This window comes from Erythrolamprus reginae, chromosome 6 (assembly GCF_031021105.1).
Source record: "Erythrolamprus reginae isolate rEryReg1 chromosome 6, rEryReg1.hap1, whole genome shotgun sequence".
NCBI lineage: Eukaryota > Metazoa > Chordata > Lepidosauria > Squamata > Dipsadidae > Erythrolamprus > Erythrolamprus reginae.
In genome coordinates this window covers 69,386,379-69,403,857 of record NC_091955.1, presented here as the reverse complement: position 1 = coordinate 69,403,857, position 17,479 = coordinate 69,386,379, and the positions used below count along the sequence as shown (strand labels likewise).

At 37.9% G+C, this 17,479-nt stretch overlaps 1 protein-coding gene across 3 annotated transcripts; it reads right to left on the bottom strand.

Annotated features, from left to right (window-relative positions):
- Window positions 1–1,100: 1,100 nt before the first annotated feature.
- Window positions 1,101–15,823, bottom strand: IFT27 (intraflagellar transport 27). Of its 3 annotated transcripts, XR_011559509.1 has the most exons (9): window positions 15,145–15,230; window positions 14,872–14,937; window positions 12,809–12,888; window positions 12,239–12,298; window positions 9,271–9,330; window positions 7,454–7,571; window positions 7,088–7,197; window positions 6,494–6,944; window positions 1,101–1,537 (listed from the first exon to the last, which is right to left on the bottom strand). XR_011559509.1 is itself a non-coding variant. In XM_070756193.1 (8 exons), the coding sequence occupies exons 2-8, from the start codon at window positions 14,903–14,905 to the stop codon at window positions 6,846–6,848; spliced, it is 561 nt and encodes a 186-aa protein (XP_070612294.1). In that variant the 5' UTR covers window positions 14,906–14,937; window positions 15,145–15,823; the 3' UTR covers window positions 6,074–6,845. The 3 variants fall into 3 exon arrangements, 2 of the variants coding, with proteins under 2 accessions (XP_070612294.1, XP_070612293.1); XM_070756193.1 differs by lacking the exon at window positions 1,101–1,537 and having other exon boundaries at window positions 6,074–6,944; window positions 15,145–15,823; XM_070756192.1 differs by lacking the exon at window positions 1,101–1,537 and having other exon boundaries at window positions 6,074–6,944; window positions 14,872–15,041; window positions 15,145–15,248.
- Between the last annotated feature and the right edge of the window lie 1,656 nt (window positions 15,824–17,479).

Genomic DNA, 17,479 nt, shown 5'->3' with positions numbered 1-17,479 from the left:
GTATGCAGTAATGCAAGACTATTCCTTTTTATGACGCATATGTACCATCTTTGCCTCACATTGGTTCAGGCACTCTCACTCATTTTAAATAGATAAACTAATCTCATTTTACTTTTAACATTTAGAATAAAATCAATTCCCCTTTCCTCCCATGCTATGGTGCCTATCTAGCTCTTTAGAACTTGTCTAAGTAACATAATTTTGCCCCTGCTGTTCACCTACTGGGATGTAAATAAGGTATCTTTTCTTGCATGGACTATGGGTCTCGAAATCCTAACCTCAAAGGGCATCTTGGCTAATGAGAAGCCACCACAGTTCCTTTGGCTATCAGGTCCTCATGCCATATAAAGTAATGGAAATGTTAGGATATCTGTATACATGTCCTAACAGATCTGTCAATATGCATCCTCTAATGCAGTGAAGACGCATTAAGTTGATGTATTAACAGCTTGAGGACTTGTGCTGAAGCCTCCATTCCAATCCCAACACCTTCTCTTGTGACTACTCTGCAGGTGGTGCTTGAGAATTTATGCAGGCTCGTCCATTCCATCCTGCTTCTTCTTCACAGCATGGAAATAGAGATCTTAAGGAGCGAAGAATCTCTTTAAATGTTAGCCAGCTGTCAGCAATCAAACTGTTGGATCTGCTTTTACTTCATCATCCATATAGTCCGTCCAAACATGCTCATTCCTGTTGATGAAGTCCCAATTGCTTGGGAAGATGGTGGGAGCCCCACATTATGGTCAAAATATGTTAATAAAAGGGCCCCTGCTAATACCACCCAATGCCTGATAACCACTTCCTATTTACCTGTGCATTAAGGCTACATCTCAGATCCTTACTTCCGAAGAATGTGAGAATTATCACCGATATTACAGTCACAATAGAACAATTTGCAGAAAAATATCCTCACATAATACAGAAATTCTGGAGGAACCCCACCCCGTCTGGGTCATGTAGTAGGTGACCCAGATATGCTGTCCATTTTGCCATTACAGCTTATGTTCCAATTTTAGTCTCCCAATCTGACATCAAGATTTCTTCCCCAGTGTTGTGACAACTTTGCTTTTGCAATAGTTAACAAATATCTCAGCAAGCTGTGATTTTTGTTGTTTTGTTTTATTTCTGGAATCATACCTAATAAAAAAAAATATATGGCTGCAGTTTGAAATGTATTGTTTGGAATTTTTTTTTGAATATGTTGATTATTTCTTTATGGTACCTTTGAGGTTTTTAACATAACCGACACGTGTGGTAGAATTGCTCTTGCTTTGTTGTGGCATTTCCAACCATCAGTCTTGATTCATGCTGTTCCTATTTCCTCATTGCTAGAGGGACAGATGAAGTCATTTTGTCCGCAACTACCAACTCCATGTATCCCAGTGAGCAGTGTGGTCGGGCAGTATGAAAAGCAAGTAGGATGCTTGGCTGCATAGCTAGAGGTATAACAAGCAGGAAGAGGGAGATTGTGATCCCCTTATATAGAGCGCTGGTGAGACCACATTTGGAATACTGTGTTCACTTCTGGAGACCTCACCTCCAAAAAGATATTGACAAAATTGAACGGGTCCAAAGACGGGCTACAAGAATGGTGGAAGGTCTTAAGCATAAAACGTATCAGGAAAGACTTAATGAACTCAATCTGTATAGTCTGGAGGACAGAAGGAAAAGGGGGGACATGATCGAAACATTTAAATATGTTAAAGGGTTAAATAGGGTTCAGTAGGGAAGTGTTTTTAATAGGAAAGTGAACACAAGAACAATGGGACACAATCTGAAGTTAGTTGGGGGAAAGATCAAAAACAACGTGAGAAAATATTATTTTACTGAAAGAGTAGTAGATCCTTGGAACAAACTTCCAGCAGATGTGGTTGGTATAAGGGCAGACTAGATGGACCATGAGGTCTTTTTCTGCCGTCAGTCTTCTATGTTTCTATCCCTGTCTTCTAATATCTCAGTATCTTTAAATTATCTGGTTATTTAATCTCTTTCATTACCTCTGCATGTAGCCTATCAGTCTGCCTTTTGTACCAAAGTTGCTTGTCTCCTGACCCTCCCCAAATCTTGCCTTCCTACAGCCCATCTTGTTGCATCTCAAATATTTCCAAGCTCTTGCTCTCCGATATGGCAGCAATTTTTTTTTGTTGCTGACCGCTGCATTGCTAGGAGACAAACACATGCCTGGCCTTGTGCAGGCCAGTTTCCGCCTGAGTGCCCCAAGTCACATATCTCCAGCATCATCTCCAGCACTGAAGAGCAGATGGTAAAATAAATGAAAACAGTCTTGCTAGGAGAATGAAGGGGGTGCCTGCTTAAGATAACCCTAATTCAAATATATTTTAACTCATATTAGGGAGATTATGATCCCGCTATATAGAATGCTGGTGAGACCACATTTGGAATACTGTGTTCAGTTCTGGAGACCTCACCTACAAAAAGATATTGACAAAATTGAACGGGTCCAAAGACGGGCTACAAGAATGGTGGAAGGTCTTAAGCATAAAACGTATCAGGAAAGACTTAATGAACTCAATCTGTATAGTCTGGAGGACAGAAGGAAAAGGGGGGACATGATCGAAACATTTAAATATGTTAAAAGGTTAAATAAGGTTCAGGAGGGAAGTGTTTTTAATAGGAAAGTGAACACAAGAACAAGGGGACACAATCTGAAGTTAGTTGGGGGAAAGATCAAAAGCAACATGAGAAAATATTATTTTACTGAAAGAGTAGTAGATCCTTGGAACAAACTTCCAGCAGACGTGGTAGATAAATCCACAGTAACTGAATTTAAACATGCCTGGGATAAACATATATCCATCCTAAGATAAAATACAGAAAATAGTATAAGGGCAGACTAGATGGACCATGAGGTCTTTTTCTGCCGTCAGACTTCTATGTTTCTATGTTTCTTGATTATCACGTCAATCCTTTCCTAGCACTGTGAAGTAAATAATAATTTTGGTGTTAGTATCAACTGGAACATACCAATGGCTGGAGAAATCCTAGACTCTATCTAGGATTTTATATAAAAATATTCTTGGTCAGCTAAAAACAGAACAACATTGAGATGATGGGCTTTACAAACAGGGTAAAAGACTTATGCCCAGTGCAAACATCTGCAATATTGTTCCACATTGATGACATTCATAAGTAATCCAGAGCCAATAAATAATTAGTACAATTTCTGCCTGGTGAAGAAAAACAGGTTCATAAAAAGTAGCCTGCTCCCATGAAGTCTTCTTTAACTATGTGCTCTCTCTCTTTTCTTCTGCTAGCTGTCACTTCTATTTAGTCATTTTTTCCTATTGGTAAGGAATGAAAGCCAGACCATGTAGTATTGTGCAAAGATAATATTAAAGGAACATTACAAGAATGATTACATAAACATCAACAAGAGAAGGGGGGAGGGGGGGAGGAGAGTAGAAAAAAATAAATTCAAGAATATCTCATTTTTATTCTCTTTGATGCACGAGAGAGCAATATTCAGTTATTATACCGTTAAAAAAATGAAGGGTTAAGGATTAAGATTTTAATCTTAAAAATGGTCAGGGCTACCGCTGTACTCTACTCAATACTCAGCTGAATTTGAGCACTACCAACCATCAACAGCAGTAGAAGCTGTTGTGGTTCAATTCTTGCCTCAGAAAACCGTTCTTAGATCTCCAATCATGGTAATATAGATAGACAACAGAAACTGTTTTGTTTAGAGACTCAGCTTTTGCATGTAACACTCTCCCACTAAAGCTAAGTTTAAACTGCTCCTATGACACAATCATACATTTGTTTATATTTAAGAGCTATGCATCTCTCTCATAAAGGAAGTCTGTATAATACAATTTTAATATCAGGATATAAAATTTAAGAGGCAAGGAATGCTAGAAATTAATCAAAAAAGTGGGAGGGCATATTAGCCATAAACAAAATTTGGAATACCAATGATTATTATTGCTGCATTGTTTACTTGTTAATTATCCCTACAAAATATAGACATTTTAAAGAAAATTATTTTCTAAAGAATGGTGGCTAAAAAAATATGTTCACATATTGATGTGAATCTTGGTAAAGAGTCTAGATTACATATAAATGTTACATTTCAAGTTACAAATATTTATGCTTTTCATATGCTAGATTATGGATTTGCTTTTCCTAATGTTAATGCGGAACCAAGTATGAAGTTGGACTGGGCTCTATTATGACTCATGGAATAAGCCATTTCAGATGTAAATTACTCTGTATACAATGTTCCGTGTGGCCTCTGAGCTCATTATGCAATCACAACCAATGGTTACCAATAGCTTGGATTCATGTACCTTTTACTATATGAGTGGGTATAATAGATTAATTCTAAGAAATGATCTGCTACTTTAAAAACTTGCATGGATTTTTAAAAGCACAAATTCATCAAATCTACCCAAGATTCCACATCTGTCTGCCTGCTTTGCTGACCTGAACTTGACCATTGGTCCCTTACTCCTTGGAGAAGCAGTATTGTCAAATGAACCTCCCACACAATCACACCTTTTTTCATTGATGCGGCCACCTGACAAATAAAAAATAGGACAGGAGCTCAGAAAGATTAAGAAAACTTCATATTTGAGTATGCCAAATATAAAACTTCCTTCAGGATCATGGTAACAAAACCAGGAATGGAAAACCTTTGACAATTCTAACTTCCAATGAAGGATATGGTATTTGCCAAACTGCCCAATGTTCTCAATTTGCTGTTTCCTCTACCAATTATTTCAGCTTAACAATGTGCACTTAGAACATGAAAGTCAACAGTAGTAGTAATAAGATGAATGCAATATCCTCTTGGAGTTACCCAAACATAGGTGAAGTGTATAAACTGAAATAATTAATGCATTCATTACCTGTTAATCTCTTCTAGGTATCCAGCAACATGTAGAAACATGGAAACAAGAAGACTGACGGCAGAAAAAGACCTCATGGTCCATCTAGTCTGCCCTTATACTATTTCCTCTATTTTATCTTACAATGGATATGTTTATCCCAGGCATGTTTAAATTCAATTACTGTGGATTTACCAACCACGTCTGCTGGAAGTTTGTTCCAAGGATCTACTACTCTTTCAGTGAAATAATATTTTCTCACGTTGCTTTTGATCTTTCCCCCAACTAACTTCAGATTGTGTCCCCTTGTTCTTGTGTTCACCTTCCTATTAAAAACACTTCCCTCCTGAACCTTACTTATGTAGCAACATTAACATTAATAAGTGTGGGTGGGGGATACAGCAGGGTACAGCTGGGCTGTGCAAAGCACTTTGTGAAATAACCAAAGCATGCCATCAAACCTACTGCTCAAGTGTCAAGAAAGCTGTATCTCTCAAAGGTTTTGTGCCGCATATTCCAGGGTAATTTAAAATTGCTTTGTGTCTAAACATACAGACTCAGGTGGTCAGGGAAGGAGCACAGCCCTAGGGTACAGTTTCAGATTTACATCTGAAAGATACATTTAATTAAATATTGATACACTCAGAATAGTGTAGCTTGTGACCTAACTATTCAACTCAAACTTGTTGAGAAACGTTTGATGTGGTCTTTAAATTGCAGATTTTGCTTTCTTAATGAGCCAGATGACCTTTTGCAAAGAGCACTGAGTGAGCAGCCATACAAGAAGGAAAAGAAAAAAAGAAAAGAAAGAAAGCCAGTTCAAGGAGAGCAACAGTTTTGGAAAGCAACTCAAGTAAATTAGAAGCGAGCAGACTTAGGCAGAACTATCCATTTCTTGCAACAGGAATAAAACATTTTCTCCTCTGTACCATTGAAGGCCTAATATTTTGAAGTCCTACCCTTTTCATATAATTCAAATTTACCCAAGCAATGTACCAACTTCATTTTGGTTCACTCATTTTGTATGTGTTAAGATATACCAAATTCAATATTTGTGAATTTTTATAATTTTTGTTTGAAATTAAACCTATGATGGGTTTCTAGCTGGCAGAAACTTTATTGAAAGGCTTTTAAAAACAAGAACAACAATAGAGTCTTTTGGAACTATGTGCCATGACCTGCTCTGAGCCCCCAGCTCATTAGGACAAATCTTTCCATTATAATTTTTCAGTTTAAAACACACTCTTTATTATTCCCAGCAGATTCTTTGTATACCTTTATAGTGATGTTAAAAAGTCTGCCGGTTAGTTTCCTATAAACACTAGCAACATATGATAAAACCCTGGAAAATGATTTACTAACCTGCAATGTTTTTAGAATATAGTATTAAGAATGACATTGTGCAAAGTGGTGTCTCAACCTTTTCCCTCCATTAAAATAATTGGTACCACTGCAGTTAGAAAAGGAAACCAAAAAGGCCTGTAACAATGTTTTTAGTTATTAAAATTCAAATAGAACTCCACCAAATGATATTTTGAGACGGCAGAAAAAATGTTGCAGAAGATTCTTAAGGATTAAAAATTTCTACCACTGGAAAAAAAGTTGAAATATATATTTTATATTGATTTCTGAATAGCAATTACCTGCTATAACTCAATTGTAAGAAACAGATTCTGCAGGCTGTTGAAATGTCCAGAGTAACGGCAGGTTTGTTAATTTTTGATAGATTTCTCCTTATGAAATTTGACAAATATTTCACAGTATATAAACTCTGAATTCATGCAAAAATGATAACCAAAAACAGTTTTTCTTGTAAAAAGGTCCATCACAGGAAAAACAATAAGCAGTTGAGATCTGAAATAATAGTTGAAGAACTATAGTTCTCTGTGATAGAAAGCAAATGACCATACAATAAAAACCCACTTTCCATTTTCATATGATTTGGCCTGTTAGTGTGTTTTCTTTTTAATTCACCATATTGTACTTAAGGACGTCTCATACCAATGAATGAAAAATTTCTACTTTCTCTTTGTACAATCGGTGGAAAGAATTTGCCACGAGGTGAAAAGGAGCTTCAAAATTTTCCATCTCTTTCTGTAAAGAGAAAAATAAACAATTACAAGTGGATGAATAGTTATTTAATCAAGCTACGGCATAAATCAATCAAAGTACTCCAGCCTTTCCTCAAAATGAAAAGAAATGCATTTAGATATATCCAGTAAAGTAAAGCTACTTACTACTGATATTTCACAGTATTCCAGGCCATTTGCTTCTGCCCACTGTTGTGCTTGTTTGCGCTCTACAACTCTCCTATCACTTAAATCAATCTTATTTCCCACCAGGACACCTAAAAAAAAGGAAAAGGAAAAGAAATATTGGATTGTTACAGATAAGCAAGCTAACAAGTTAAAAAGAATTGTCTGACATTTATCAAGAGAGAAGGATCACAAAGGAATAAGCTAGAATATAAATTTTACAATTCTGCAATGCATGACTGAGTAAACTGAAGCAAGCAATTGTTTGGAATTAAGGTTCTGTTTTCCAGCGTATTTGAGGAGTATAGAAACAAAATATTATATGCAAAGACATTTAAAACTTCCTACCTGGAGTATGAATACCTGATGTTTGGGTTCTCAACCTTTCTAGCCACTTAGCAGAGTTATTGAAAGATTGCTCATTGGTGACATCATACACAATGCAAAGGGCATTGGGCTGTCCCCACTATATAGTAAAAGGAAAACATTATAAATTATGCCGCAACAAATCACCCATATAATCCTATATCCTCTGAAAGGAAAATGACAAAATGTTGTTGCAGAACATAATAAAATCCAGTTTAAAACAGTCTTTTCTTTTAAAAAATCCAGAATCTACTCCATTTGGAAATATCATTATTTATAAAAGGGGGACATGCTTTTTAAAATTTTTTGAAATACTGTATACATGTATCCAAAAATATGTGAATGAACAAAACAAGAGTTAATAAGAGTACATTTGTTTTAAAGTCTGGAATATGAAACATGTCCAAGGAAACAAAGTGACTTGATTCAAGACAGAAATAAATTAGAGGAAAATAATGCCTTTAATTGCAATTAACTTTATACTTTAAAAAAATAGAGACATTGTTAAGCCTGGGCTACCTTTATTTTTTAAATTATCAATTAAAAAATTATAACAGTTACAGCTACTTCTGTAAAACAAGAATACGTATTCAAGATCTCTGAAGAATTAAACTGTAGAAAATAACACAACTGTACTTTCTATAGCACAAGTGTCAGACCAGCTACCACTGCATGAAGACATATAGCATGTTTTCTTCTAAACTGGCATATTTGCTCCATGGGACATCTCCTAAATGATGGGTTGTGGTTTTCTTCCACAAAGCTCCACACCTTAAAACAATCCATCTCTGCAAAAAAAATTTTCTAGGCAGACACAAAGAAATGTACTCAGTTAAGAAACTCAGCAAATAAGGCAGTTCTAAACAGCCATTTTCATTCTTCGACATGTTTATACTGGAAAGGTAACAAATGAACAGAGGCTTGAGGATTGCCCTAGTAAGGAACTGGCAGTCCTTTCTGTTGGAGGGAACTTCAAGAGGACTTCAGGGATGGAATGGCCTTGGTTTCATAAACCAGATGAGAGTCGTGTTGTGTCAAAAAAAACCCGAGACACACAATTTCTAACAGTTTATTTAATTTCTTTGGTAATGGACTTGAACTTTGGTCATCTTGCATTTGAGCCACTACTGTGTGCTCTATCTGGGGTTGTTCTTATTAAAGACCATTTGGAACCTGCAGCTAGTCTAGAATGCAGCAGCAAAGGCAGTTCTGGGCATACTTAATACAGTCATATAAAACCAGTGCTTCGTGGTTCCCAGCTGACATCCAGGTATAATTGAAGGTGCTGGTAATCACCTATAAGGACCTTCATGGCAGAGACGAGATATTTTAGGGACTATTTGCTGATCTGGCATATTCAAGAGTCTATTAAGCTATTCCACCCTAATAGAACTCTGGAAATAGAACCTCTTTGTGACAGTGGCTGTGCTCTGAAATGACATTCCCCCTAGAGAGTCATATGTCTGTTTGCCCAACCTTGTTTAGATAAGCCCTTAAGATCTAGCTTTTTCCCTTGCCCTTGGGGTAGAATGGGTGCACCTTCTGCTAGATTATCTGATTTGTGAGATGGTATTTATTTTTTTCTGGACATTTTTCCATTTTGTGGAAAAAAATGTTTTACATCTTCTATATTGTACAGTCTTAAAAATTAAGACTGCAGTCTTAAAAGTTAGGTGACGTACACTATAACTGAAATAAAACAAATAAAACAAAAACATTTTAAATAAGAATCACAACATCCAAACAAACAGCAGATCTTTCAGGAGAAAAGACAGGAGAATAAAGATTTTTACACTTGCCAATTTGTCTAATAGTTCAGAAAAGAGTTCTTTGCCTGCTGAATCTAGAAGGAAGAGTTCCTGAAAAGAGAACAAATATATTGTTTAATAAAAAAATAATCTATAGTTCAGAACAGCTTTTGATTTTTAGAATTTTCAGCATGGGGGGGGGGGGAATGTGGCTAACCAGCTTGCAGCGTAAAAGATAAATGTAATTTATTAAGTTAAGATAATAAATTACACTCCATAGACAGAATAGCTCCAGGCCATACCTAAGTTGCAAAGATGCCATTCTCCATACCCTCTTCCCTCAAGAATTAGCCTGTGGTGCTGAGTCACCACAATACACAGCTGCAATGGAGTGAGTTCAAGGAATGGTCCCTAGATTTGAACAACCTTTCTTTACATAAACCAAAAGATTCAGTTATTATTCCCAGTTAACTTCATGTGCACTGTAATGAAAATAGCAATTTAACAGTTACATGTTTCTGATGCAACAATACAAGACTTTCATTGACTATGATGACACAAATACTTATGTAAGGGGCGTACATAAGTGCACTGGTGTGCCTTTGGTCCCCTGTCCAATTGTCTTTCCTTTCTCTCACTTATCATATATATTTTCTTTCTTTCATATATCCTCTCCTCTAAGTTCACTTTACCCTTGTATATATTATTACATGTCTATTTTTCCTCCTATGTATTTGTGTATTGGACAAATGAATAAATAAAAATAAATAAATAAAAATAAATAAAATACCACCTTCAAAAGATTTGGCTCAAACAAAAATATACAAAAGCCAAAATACTTCTAACAAAAATACATTGAACATTCCATGCAAATAGAGATAATGTTTATTAAACCTACATAATGCAATTTGTATTTTAAAAAGGCTGGATAAGGTAAAGTCCTCGACTTACAACCACAAATGAGCCCAAAATTTATGTTGTGAAATTTGTTAAGTGAGTTTTGCCCCATTTTATGACTTTTCTTTCCACTTTTGTTACGTGAATCACTGCAGTTGTTGAATTAACACGGTTATTAAGTGAAGCTGGTTTCTCCATTGACTTTGCTTGTCAGAAAATTGCAAAAGGGATCACATGACATTAGGATATTGCAACCGTCATATGAGTCAGTTACCAAGCATCTCTATTTTATTCAGGTGACTTGTGGGGGTGCTGTAATGGGGATAGGTGTGGTGATAAATCACTTTTTTCATTGCCATTGTAACATCAAACGGTCACTAAACAAATCGCTGTAAGTCGAGGACTATCTACATAGTATCAAAAAATGAAGTATTTTGCATAACTGGATTATTTTACTTGTAATAATAATTGCCTTGCGCTGCACATGAGTTGCCCCTGAAGATCATCTGGAAGCTACAGTTGGTACAAAATGCCGAAGTGTAAGCATTTATGGGTGCCTCTCAGAATACCCACCAGCAGTGCTGCTATGGTGATTTCTTGCCAATTATCTCAAGTGCAATTTAATATGTCAATGACTACTTCATGTAGTCAACTTCAGCTTCAACCATAACAATACATGAGCACACAACAGAGTTGGCCTTCTCCGGGTTCCGTTGACAAAACAATGTCGTCTGGTGGGACCCTGGGGAAAAGCCTTCTCTGTGGTGGCCCCGGCCCTCTGGAATCAACTCCCCCCAGAGATTAGGACTGCCCCCACCCTCCTTGTCTTCGTAAACTCCTGAAAACCCACCTATGTCGCCAGGCATGGGGAGACTGATATACCCCTTGGCTGCTTCGTTTATGTATGGTTTGTTTGGGTCGCATGGCTTTTTCCAATAAGGATTTTAAAACTGTTTTTAATATTGGATTTGTATCTTGTATTGCTTGTTGTGAGCTGCTCCGAGTCCTCGGAGAGGGGCGGCATACAAATCTAAATAATAATAATAATAATAATAATGCTGGTTATTACCTATAAAGTCCTTTATAGCTTAGGACAGTGAGGGTGAACCATTTTTTCCTCGGTTGCCAAAAGAGCGTGGGCACGTGCCATTGCATATGTGCAAGTACCCTCACCCATAATTCAATGCCTAGGGAGGGCAAAAATAGCTTCCCCCACCCACCGGAGGCCCTCTGGAAGCTGGAAACAGCCTATTTCCCAACTTCTGGTGGGCCAAGTAAGCTCATGTTTCACCTTCCCCAGTCTACAAAGGCTTCCGTGGAGCTGGGGGAGGGTAAAAGCGCTCTGTCCCCCACCCCCTCAAGACTCTCTGGAAGCCAAAAATTCCCTCCCAGAGCCTCTGTGCGAGCCAAATATCAGCTGGCCGGCACACACATGCATACTGGAGCTGAGCTAGGGCAACGGCTTGTGTACCAGCAGATATAGCTCCACGTGCCACCTGTGGCACCCGTGCCATAGGTTCGTCATCACTGGCTTAGGAACTGGCTAGCCAATCTTTATGGACCACCAATATATTCTGGCAGAGTGGGTGGGCTCCAGATCTCTATTAAATTTTGTCATTTTGTAGGGCTAAGAAGTGTGCCTTCCTCTTTGGACAGCGTATTTCCAGAGGTATGGACATCTCCCTCTCTCCTGGGGTTACGAAACACCTTTAAGACTTGGCTTTGGCCTTAGGCTTGGGATGATGTGTTTGTGAACCTGTTTTGGTTTGGTTTATTGTTATGACTGTCTTAATTTGTGGTCCCTACGGTGCTATGTGTTTTTATCTGCTTTTATTGTTTGGTTTTTATAAGTTCATGGGAGTGGGTGGCTATAATAAATTTGAAATAATAATAGTGCAAGTAATTATGACTGTTTTGATTTTTTTTAATCTGGGAGAAATTCAGTTTAAAAGATTCATAAACAATGAAGGGCCATCCCTATTTCTACACAGCCAATATTAAAGTTCCGCATGCAGCTGAACACAAATAGATAAACTTAACAAAACACAAATAATATTTCTGAGAAAACTGTCTGTTCAAGGAGTTTAAAAAATATATAAATCTAAACTGTAGCCAATCTTACCACACTATCATTTGTTCCTGGAATAGGTACTGTCTTCACCAAAAGTTCCACTCCTACTGTCTATTGATCAGAACATGGAAAAATGTAACAAATAATAATAAAATCAGTTTATTTTACAACTTGTTAGGTCTTTCAAGTGACACATAATACCCAGTGCTAGATATTTTTCAGTCAGAGAAACTCAAATTTATTTCTAAGATTTAGGCTGAAAAATGATTTATTCATTTAATTTAAATATCTTTTTTACTAAAAGTCTTTAAACTTTATTCTATATTACTTGAGGATGGGTTCATACATATATTTTGCCAACAATCTAAAGTATACAGGTTAGATCGGCATTATATTTGCCAGTTCCAATTGAGCTTCTATATAAACAGGCCACTGTAGGGATGCTCATTCCCTTTGTGGGTCTATGTATATAGTGGAAAATGGAATTGAATAGTTTTCCCACCTGAAAATACCTGGGTATAAACTGACTCAAGTGTTTTAAAAAACTGTTCTAATATTGATCTTAAGGATCATAATTAATACTTAGCTTGTCAGCATCTCTCAGTTTATCATAAGGCTCACCAGAGTATAGTTTTTTTGAAAATGAGTCCCATCATTGCAGAACATCTGAACCAAAGCAGACTTCCCCACAGTTGAGTCACCTGCATCACAAATGGATGAAAAAGCTCTTTGATTAAGCCATTTCCACTTAAGAAACCACGAGTTTTCTCCCATTTTATTATTATTGGCTATGTTAAACAACCCTATATTTATACCAGGCTTTCCACAGAAAAGGAAACCCATAAAAATTCAAGGGTGAATCAAGATTATATATATAGTACCCTCCAGGTTTCCTGGCTGATTTAAATGTAATTTAGGGTTTTTTTGAAAAAAAAAATGCTTGAAGTTAAATAGTTAGCAGGCATGCTACAGAATGAAGCACCAACCTTCAGGATCCACTTTGCTATCAGTATGTGGGGCAAATTCCATGCTTGGAATAATTAGGAACAAAATTAAACAATACAGCTCCCAGTAGAATACTATTTTAATCTATGATGACTTGACAGTAGAAATTTCCTATGTAGTTCTAATCATCAAACATCTCAGAATGGATACTATGAAGCTGAAAATGGGCAAAAAAGGGCAAAAATAATTTTAAAAGGTGTTTCTTAGGGTGGCAGTTCTTTCTAATGATTAAAAAAAATTCCAGTGGCCCACCTGTTGGCCTGTATGTAGTACAGATCTTATTTAGAATAGATATACAGCCCACAATTTGGGGTTGAGGTATTTCTTATACAATTGTCTATGTCATACCACAGGCATTTAGACAGCTACCCTTACCACCTTTCTCCATCATTAACACACCCTACGTGTCTTAACTCACTGTTTCATCCACCCTGGTTCTCATCACCCCACTGCAGTGCAGACCCTGTGCCAATGCAGTGTACATCTTGGCAATGTAGATATTTTGATAGATTTTGAGAGAGACTTAATAGCAACCAGGAAAAAAAAGTCTTTATTGGGGTTCTAGGGAATTATTTTTCAGCTAACAGGTTTTGCAGCCTTAAGTTTGAAAAACTCTGGATTTAGAGAGGCCAAAAAGACACTGAAACTAACAGGCATAAAGGGAAGGAACACTGTTCTGAAAAGATAAGGAAATCATGTGTACTCCATAAAACTACCTTGCAAGTAATTCTCACTGGTACTTTTTTTAGCCCAACAATAGAATATATGATTTGCATAAAGGATGTATGTATGTATGTATGTATGTATGTATGTATGTATGTATGTACGTATGTAGACTGTTGTGAGTTAGGTTTTTTTTCCCCATGTAATATTTTGAGTGTCTTTGCTTTGAGCAAGACACTCAAAATATTTGAGTGTCTTTGAGTAAAGACACTCAAAATATCACCCGGGAAAAAAACCAAACTCATAACAATCTACATACATACATACATACATATATCTATCGTGACAATCTAGAAAAACAAATAATTAAATGAATGAATAAATAAACAAAAATTTCAGAATGCTGTCATCCTTAGGTTTACATCAGGAAAAACCTCCAACCTGAACTGTTGCAAAGCAGCAACTACCAAATGATTGGGTTCACAATTCCCCTAAGCCTAAGCAGAATATTTTAATAGTTTACTAAATATACCAGGATTGACACCAACCCAAAAGAAGCCACACAACAACTTTGGCTGCTCGATTTCAGGTCAGGAGGAATCTCAGCCCGTGAATCAATTAGATTCCTCGCCCTTATTTCCAAGTCACCTAAACTCATGTTTAAGTGCAATTTAAAGTTTACTGGGAAGTAACGGAGTTTCTTGACCCAAGTCTTGATTTAGGCTTTTTATTTATTTGTTCATTAGAGTTGGAAGGGACCTTGTTAGGTCATCTAGTCCAACCCCCTGCTCGGCTTATCCAGGTCCTATTAAAAAAGAAAGATATGAATATCTGCAAACAATTTAGAAATGTATAAGGAATAATACGTAAGGAAAGAGAGAGCAAGGTTATCTCTTTTGTTTTTAAAGTTGTGTGTATATTTTTGCTTGTTACTTAATTTGTATATGAATTTACTTTTTTCTAATTAAAAAAAAAGGATACAACTGAAAACCGCGGTGGCCAGTTTAGGGACTCACCCGCCACGATGCATTTGGCAGCCAGTTTCACCATGGCCTGTATTGATCTTCACCATAAAAATGGGCCTGGAGGGAGAGACGTGCATTTATGAGGACTGGAATCTTGAGAAAAGTAAATGGAGTCCAGAGACATCAGGCACCTATGGAAGCCGGGGAGAGGGGGAGGGGGGCTGATATAGGAAAGAGAGGCAGAGAGCTAGTGAGTCCCTCCGGAGACCCTGCTAGAAAAAAAGGCCGTAAATGAGTTCCAACTGTGGAGGACACAATAACCACCTTCTGTTCTCGGTCGCAGAGAAACACAAGCCGAAAGCTCTCTTAGCAACAGTACACGAAGACACCCGCTACCTTTCCATTCGCTGGTAGACGCCTCCATCGGGAGGATTCTAAATAGGAAAAGCCGATTGGTTAAGCGGTTTCACCAGACCGTTTCCATTGGCTGTCACTTTCACGTTCTTCCGCCTTTGTGCCCAAGGGCACCGCCCACGGCTTCGGTGTATTGGTTTTCAGCACATGCCGCTCAAAGGAAAATCCGTTTGTGATTGATAGAGTCGATGGTCAATCTTCTTCGCCATCGGTGCGACGCCTGTCCCGCCCCCCTCCGACTCTCAGGCAAAGGATGATGTCATTCGAATCTACAATTTCAGCGTGCGTTGTTCTTAGCGTTTTAGTTCTACCCGGTAATTTATGATACCCCTAAGAGAGTATTTTATGATTGGTTAAAAATGCAGATGGACCGTACCATTTGGACAAAGAGTCGGCTGGTTATCAATCTTCAAAGGAAGTTTGTTCTGATTGAGGAGAGAATCCTTTGCTTATTTAGTTGTGCCTTCTCTGGAGTGTCCATGTAGGCTCCAAAAGCGATGGAGAATAGAATGAACCGTCGTTTTCATCCTCGCCTCCCCCCTCGTTCTAAATAATGGACTTTTCTCACACCGTTCTTCAGCTCTCATGTACTTTTCTCGCGTCTGGCTCGCTCCACGCAAGGTTAACTGAGTTTTTGGCGCCTGCGTAGTCCGCTGCAGCCGCTCCCTTCCCCCCATCCCGCTTTCGGAAAGGGCAGCGAGGGGTTGAGGCTGCTCCGTGTTAGAGGCATTTCTCCAAACGACCGTTGGCCTCGGCCACTCCTGCCTGCCTTCCCCCGCTTCGTTGTGATTTGACTGACAGACGCATTTAAAGCTTGTTGCAAGCCGCTGCCCTCAAATCTGAGGAGCATAAACGGCTTCTGGTTGACTTAATCTGCTGAGTAGCCCCTGTTGGCAGCCCACACAGGGCTTCCTAAGCAAAAGGCGAAAGGAAATCACCATCATCCTTATTATTATTATTTTTTAAATAAATTTTATTTTATTTTTTATTTTATTTAAAACAAAACACATAAAAACACACAGACATAACAGAAAAACACACACATCATGGATGATTTACATCCCAGTTTTCTTCAGAAGCACATCCTAATTATTTTTTAAAAAATAAATTTTATTAACTTCTAGTGTTGGAGCATTCACAACTTCTGGAGGCAAGCTGTTCCACTGATTAATTGTTCTAACTCATGAAATTTCTCCTTAGTCCTAAGTTGCTTCTTCCTTGTTTAGTTTCCACCCATTGCTTCTTGTCCTACCCTCAGGTGCTTTGGAGAATAGGTTGACTCCCTCTTCTTTATGGCAACCCCCAGGGGTGGGCTGCTGCCTGGATTGGGTGGGGGAAACGCAGTGGGATAGCGAAAATGGAGCTCCATCCCAAAGCACCCAATTTGCACTAAAAGATGTTGAAAGAAAATGCAGGGCGTCCTGCATAACCCATGCCCACAGTGTGGTAGTAAAATTTTTGGTAGCCCTTCACTGGCAATCCCTGAGATATTGGAACACTGCTATCATGTCTACCCTGGTCCTTCTTTTCATTAAACTAGACATCATCGTTATCATCAGAGGAGAGCCTTCTCTGTGGCGGCTCCGACCCTCTGGAACCAGCTCCCCCCAGAGATCAGAATTGCCCCCACCCTCCCTGCCTTTCGCAAACTCCTTAAAACCCACCTCTGCTTTCAGGCATGGGGGAATTGAGACATCTCCCCCGGGCCTATACAATTTATGTATGGTATGTTTGTGTGTATGTTTGGTTTTTAATAAGGGTTTTTAGTTATTTTAAATATTAGATTTGTTATATGTTGTTTTATTATTGTTGTTAGCCGCCCCGAGTCTACGGAGAGGGGCGGAATAAAAATCTAATAAGTAAGTAAGTAAGTAAGTAAGTAAGTAAGTAAGTAAGTAAGTAAGTAAGTAAGTAAGTAAGTAAGTAAATAAATAATCGTCATCATCAAACTTTACTGGATTTGTATCCATCATTAATTGGAATTATATCTCTCAGAGAACATACTCAGTTCCTGCAACCATTCTTCATATGTTTTAGCTTACAGTCCCCTAATCATATTTGTTGCTCTTCTCTACTCTTTCTAGAGTCTCAACATCCTTTTTGAATCATGGCGACCAAAACTGAATGCAGTATTCCAAGTGTGGCCTTACCAAGGCCTTATAAAGTGGTATTAACACGTCATGTGATCTTGATTCCATCCCTGTTAGTACAGCCTAGAAGTTAGAACTATTGGCTTTTTTGGTAC

Coding starts and splice junctions, on each gene's coding strand:
- IFT27 (XM_070756193.1), bottom strand. CDS start 14,905: ATGGTGAAACTGGCTGCCAAATGCATCGTGGCGG. Junction 12,889..14,871: donor TGCCAAATGCATCGTGGCGG/GTGAGTCCCTAA, acceptor TTTGTGATGCAG/GTGACTCAACTGTGGGGAAG. Junction 6,945..7,087: donor AATACTGTGAAATATCAGTA/GTAAGTAGCTTT, acceptor TTCTCTTTACAG/AAAGAGATGGAAAATTTTGA.